Source organism: Lindgomyces ingoldianus (genome assembly GCF_010093535.1).
Source record: "Lindgomyces ingoldianus strain ATCC 200398 unplaced genomic scaffold BDR25scaffold_18, whole genome shotgun sequence".
Lineage (NCBI taxonomy): Eukaryota > Fungi > Ascomycota > Dothideomycetes > Pleosporales > Lindgomycetaceae > Lindgomyces > Lindgomyces ingoldianus.
This window is the reverse complement of record NW_022985179.1, coordinates 165794-171793: the sequence shown is the minus strand read 5'-3', so window position 1 is coordinate 171793 and position 6000 is coordinate 165794. Positions and strand designations below refer to the sequence as shown.

Below are 6000 nucleotides of genomic sequence, written 5' to 3'. Positions count from 1 at the left end.
AAAGGTTGTCTAGCGCTATAGTTATTTATTATCTTTTATAGGACCTTATATATAGCTATAGCACATTTTTTTAAGAGTTTTATGTCTTATTTAAAAGCTTAGAGTGTAAGCTGTATCTAACATTCTTTTAGCGCGTCTAAGTAGTGTTGTGGGGAATGCATTAGTGTAGGAAGGGTAGTTTAGTAGGGTCTTAGCAAAAGTAAGCAACTCAGGTGTGTGAGCAACTTGCCCGTGAAGTACGTTATAGCTTAAGTATATACTTAATAATTACTTACTTTTTATTATTACCTAGCTTTTATAAGTTAGCTATAAAACTAGCTTATAAAAGTTATTTAGTGTATTAGTTATTTATTATATTTTTTAAAAAACCTTATATAGCTGCAGCATATTACTTTAAAAGTGTTATATTTTATTTAAAAGCTTAGAGTATAAGCTATATTTAATATTCTTTTAGCATGTTTAAGTGGTGTTATTAAGAATGTATTAGTATTAGAAAAGTAGTTTAGTAGGGTCTTAGCAAAAGTAAGCAACTTAGGTGTGTAAGCAACTTGCCTATAAAGTATGTTACTATAAATTAAATATTTTTTATTATTTAATTATTTAATTATTTAATTAATTAATATAAATGTTATAGAGTAAAATGTAATTTAAGAATAAAAATGTTGTTAGGGTAGACTGTTTGCTTCTGTAGATTGCTTGCTTGTGAAATACGTTAGCTTTATATTTTAGAATAATCTAGAACCCGGGTAATTTCGCGGCCGCACAACGCGTTTTGAGGTTAACTAGTAAAATACGGGGGCGAAAAAAAGTTGAGGATGACTCCTAGAAAATGCACTGATTTTTGAAGATGATAGATGACCGAGAGAGCACTGCCGTTTTCGAAAATAGCGTGTTAAATGCGAATCTTAGTCGGGGCCGTTCGTTCCGACCCCCATCATGATGCCCATCGCGCAACAAGATTGTCTTCAAAGGAAACGACCCGTCCGGATTCTTCACTCTCAACGCTGTCGGCCGCTGTTTGAGATGTGAGATCACCTTACGTCATCTATCTTCCACTCTCTTTGTCCTGCTGTGCCACAACCGTCAGCAATACATTTAAGGACGGCTATCCCTGAAAGATCCGCAAAACGTAAAGTGAACCCACCTCCACAAGTTTTCTGCAGCCACCCAAGCATGCCCGACTCGTCTTTGCGTAAACCAGGTCCAGTTGTGACCTCCTGGACAGAACTGCAGATTCCTCTCTGCAACACGATCGAAGACAGGAACTCCTCAGACGGGAAGAAATGGCTCTCGCTCACTACCTATCACAATCCAGCAAAAACGCCTGGCTTCAGAAAGGCCTTCTTCGGCCGCACAATCGAATTTCCAGAAACAGTGTGGTATATCACAGGTTTGGCTTTCCTGATCGCACGGCGACTAACCAACTCGCTGATCTGCTCCAGCGTGGGAGTCGCAGGCCGCTCTAGACGTGTTCGAAAGGTCCGAGGACTATCGGCTACAGCGTGAAGAGCACTCACAGCTCAGCTGCACCGCGTTGAAGACACATCACTGTGATATCTGGTCCTTCTTCTGGAACCACCTTGGCGAGAAGATCGATGTCATCGATGCCTTCTTCCCACCTACCATCTCCAAAGAGTCTAAAGCAAACGCTGATCAAGCCCGTGGACTAGTTTACCATTTCGCTCCCGGTGGGTCTCGTCCGTCAGCATACACATCCCGCCCGACACGTGGCTGGGTTCATGGGACCAGGGATTTTGCAGGCCAGGAGGCGGCTGTATTGCGCTTCATGCATTTTTGGAAGAGCGACGAGAGCGAGAGGGAGTTCAAGGCTTCAGCGGGGATTACGGTCAGTCCGGATTCACGCTATCTGACGCTCTACGATCACATGATGGAGCAGTTGAAGGACGCAGGCTTGCTGGGTATCAAAGAGTTTCACTGCAAACTTGTGGAGCTTCCGAATTACTATCGAGATCCGAGCAATTACCCCCCAAATGAGGGCGGCGATGATTCTGAGTAGGAGGCAATTCGGAGGAAGAGCTGGAAACAGAAGAACGAGACGGTTATAACTGCAATCTCCTACAAAACTAAGAAAATATAAAGCGCCAATACCTCATTTTTCTAACCCGGTACTACATGCGTACCCTAAGGCTTTACTAATTTACCCGTGTTCCATCGGTATGGTGGATCTCCTTTGCTGCCCAAGTAATAGGACCATACAAAGAATACAAGGCTGTCGGGATTGGTTCTTGCTTCTTCTGCTTTGCGGATCTTAACAAGGTCTAAGCAAAGAGTTGGTTTGGCTACAAAAAATGAGTTTCTTCGCTAGCAAGCATAAGGATAACTGCGAACTTACTTGCTGAGTCCGGCGTTTTGTCTGGGTCACTGGTCATGTGGATCAACTCGTGGAACAATGTCAATGACCTTGGCGATGTATCTTGTAGTGGGGTTCCCAGTCTCCCATCCTTGGCCGCTGGGGAATTTATCCCGACTGCAATAGTCTCGTGCAGCTCTGCCTTATTTGTAAAGGCATCTGGACATATCGTTATGGAATCGGCGTACATATTCCCAATAGTAAGTGCAAAGAAATCCTGGCCGGGCTCAATGCAGAATCCCCCGGCGTGGCGGCGCTCGCTCTTCTTAATTAATTGATAATCTCTCAGGTCGCTCGACCAATATGCATACTCGTCCCCTTGAAATTGTATTAGCAAATTATTTCATAACAGTCAGAAGAGTACAAACAGTTGTCTGGCCCTGATCCCTTCTTCATATCAACAAATATCCCTTGGGTATCTGGATCTAACTGTCCCATGTTCGGTGGTGTCCAAGTCCGCAAGTTCGCTTGCGGTGGCGATGGGTTAGGGGTGTTAGGAGGAATAACTTTGCCGTCCTCGTCAATAGGGTTTCCGTTGCCATCAAAATATAATTCGGTCTCCACCTGCCAATCGCTGTTGACAAATAGCCATGGTTTCAAGTGGGCCTGGGTCCAAGCGGGATTCTTTTGCTTCAAGAAGTCGTCAAGGTTCAAGAATATGTCTAAGCAGCTCAGGTTGACGTTCAGTAAATATATCTGGTCTCAGAACAGCGGTACACGAACCTCTCACGGTCTTGTATGCTTCATCGTCGTCCGGGTGGATACCTCCGTTCGTTCTGAGCCGAATGTCGAACCATGATTTGAGGTTGCGCTTAAGTTCTCGGTCGCGACCATCCACCAGGCTTGCATCTTCCGGCAAGTTTGGCAAGATGAAGTCGACCAAGGTCACAGTATCGTCCAACCACCTGTAGTCAATTAGCTTACCTAGATTGCATTTTAGTATTGGTGTTCGTACGATTGAAGCACATCTGTGTGACCATCCGCCCCCCCAACAGTTGTTCCCGTCTTAACGCGGAATAGATCACCCAGTGAGATGCTACCATAGACTGCGGGAAGCCATGCGAGGAATAGTAAAAGAAGTGTAATACCATATCTCTTTTGAAGCAATGTATTGACCCTCATGGCAGTGGAATCGTCAATTAAGACAAAGGTCAGGTTACCAGTGATTAGGGAGTACAGCCAGCGCTTGGAGTGAGAAGGGAATAGCCACTATTTAACGCACCTAGCTGTGTGGTAGTGCTGTGTGAATACAACACGTCTATGCCCATTTTTGTTTTCGAAACTCGAAACAGATGACTGTTAGGATTGGGGCGTCCTCCATGGTGAGCTGCCAATCTCCGTGAAGTCGCCCTGAGGAGTAAGGAAATTGTCGAGTCGAAGGGTGTAAAGTGAAGTAAGAGAAGCCTTCAAACTTGAAAGGCGCGAATCAATAAGCTTGATTTAAATTTAGGCCTAGAGAGAAACGCCACTAAGTATTAATCAAATTCGAGGAGGAGGCGTAGCTATAGATCCTGTGCATACAAGAATGGTACCAAGTAATTTCGTAAATATGGGCACACACAAGCTATGAGCCGCGCTAGGCCTGTGGGTGGGTAAGCTACCAAGAAGCTGACAGATTTTTCTATTCTCATCAACTCTCAGCCCCATAGCCACTCGTGCGAGAACCACAAAATCATCTTATGGACCAACGCAACTTAAAGGAAATTAGGAATAAAGAGCTAGCCACGAAACGTGTGGTTCGCGTTTTGTGTGTACTGCCACCGACGGATGGTCTAACCACCTGTGGATTATACAAAGGTATTCGCCCGTTCCTGGCGTCGACGGAAATTCTTCAACGCCCTGGGGTTTTCCGACTAAACAGTGGCCAGATACCCATGGAGTCAGCGTTCCTTCATCGGTTTGGAAAGTGCAGGAACCTATCAATCCTAAAGCATCCCTACATCATCCCCAATTACAGTTACAAATTCATAAACTCTTACTCCATGCACTCTCTTGTTAGCGTAGTGCATGTTTCGGACGGGAAATGAAAGTACACATTCCTGGATCCAGCAGTGGAGGCTAAAGAAATTTCGAGCCCTATGCTTCCCCAGATATAATGCGATTCCCAGGCCTTGTCGGTCAGTTATCCAGAGCTCTCTCTTCTCTAGGTCCAAAAAACCACCGCAATGGGACGACTCTTCCACCCTTCAGTCCTTACTTATTTTCTGTTTCTGTTCAAGGGCAGTTATGGCAATGTCCCTGCCTCGAACGCAGTTCAAACCTCCATATTGAACCAACAGGCCTACAATCTTTGCCTTCATGAAAATTCCATTCGGTCTCAAAAGTCATCTTGCACGTCTTTTGGAACACCTGGAATGATACCTTCCCAGACTGTCCTCACTATATCAAATTCTAAGGTAACATTCGTTGCATCTTTTCTCCTCGAGTATGGGGGTTTGCCGTCGGCAGGGACCACAATCACTACCACCGGTGCCGACGGCGGACAAATGACCGTGCCTATCGGTGAATTAGGCCAAGGTATGAACAGATCCTAGAGTAATGCTTAATTTCAACTAAGGTGACCTTTAGTCTGGGTTCGAACGGAGTCCGGCTCTTTGGTTTTTCAGCCCATGCCCACGGTTCCACCCCAACCGCCCGTGACAACCAAGAGCGGAACTACTTGCCATGGGCCGCAGACGTTGACATCAACCAAGACGAGCAGTTCGACCTTATCGCTTAGTTTGTCAGTCAGTACTGCTTCATCCAATTCTCCTGTGAGCACTTCAGGAGGCACCCAAGCTCCAACAGGGAGCTCTATCATGCACCCGCCCCAATCAACTTACCAGAGTAACTCTCTCTCTACTCTGAGTTCTGTGGTCGTTCCAAAACCCTCGCCTCCCAGTTCACTTAAATCGAGCCTGAGAAAGACAACAATTACCGCATCGTCTCACACGATCGTGCCAGGGAGTAGTACAGCATCTGTCTCGAGAACAGGGACCTCACTTCCCGACGTCTCTTCAGCCGTCACTACCCTCCCCGCAGGTAGTACGGACTTGAGATCTAGCACAGCAATCACGTCAAAACTCAGCTCAATCGCGCCGAGCTCCCTTAGAAGCTCTACTAAAACCTTCGGTTCCCTGGCATCTGATAGCACCAGGGCTACGATTGTTCCAAGTCTGTCTTCATCTGCCCCGAACTCGGTAATAGGCTCGACACCCTCTCTGATCCACCCCACCCAGTCCTCGTCCATTATCTCCTCAGTAGCATCAACCAAATCTTCGGCCATTGCTTCCTCGTCGTCCATTGTCTCCAAGCCCAGCACTACATCACTTTTATCTTCTGGTTCATCCAGCCATTTAGTGCCGGGGAGCCTTACATCTACTTCTAAGAATACGCTCATCTCATTCACGTCCAGTGTTTCTACCGTCTCCACTTCAGGTGCTCCTTCTTCAACTTCGAATGGTGGTACGCTATCTGGCATCGCTTCCTCTTCCTCTTCTGGGTCCTCTGGTTCAACCAGCCAGTTGGTGCCGGGGAGCCTTACATCTACTTCTAAGAATACGCTCATCTCATTCACGTCCAGTGTTTCTACCGTCTCCACTTCGGGTGCTCCTCCTTCAACCCGAGATAGTGGTACGCCATCCAGCATC

General features: G+C 46.2%; 3 protein-coding genes across 3 annotated transcripts; 2 read left to right on the top strand and 1 right to left on the bottom strand.

Moving 5' to 3' along the window:
• Positions 1 to 954: 954 nt before the first annotated feature.
• On the top strand, positions 955 to 2337 carry BDR25DRAFT_303996 (uncharacterized protein; the record flags this gene model as incomplete). Its single annotated transcript, XM_033690117.1, has 2 exons — positions 955 to 1390; positions 1443 to 2337. Coding segments are annotated over exons 1-2 (788 nt in total), but the record flags the coding sequence as incomplete, so codon positions are not given.
• Positions 2338 to 4536: 2199 nt separating this feature from the next.
• BDR25DRAFT_314755 (uncharacterized protein) lies at positions 4537 to 5090 on the top strand (the record flags this gene model as incomplete). The annotated part of the gene is made up of 2 exons (XM_033691483.1): positions 4537 to 4888; positions 4978 to 5090. The coding sequence occupies 2 exons, from the start codon at positions 4537 to 4539 to the stop codon at positions 5088 to 5090; spliced, it is 465 nt and encodes a 154-aa protein (XP_033546826.1).
• A 207-nt stretch (positions 5091 to 5297) lies between these two features.
• Positions 5298 to 5999, bottom strand: BDR25DRAFT_314754 (uncharacterized protein; the record flags this gene model as incomplete). The annotated part of the gene is made up of 1 exon (XM_033691482.1): positions 5298 to 5999. One exon carries the CDS (start codon positions 5997 to 5999, stop codon positions 5298 to 5300), a length of 702 nt encoding a protein of 233 aa, XP_033546825.1.
• Position 6000: the final 1 nt, after the last annotated feature.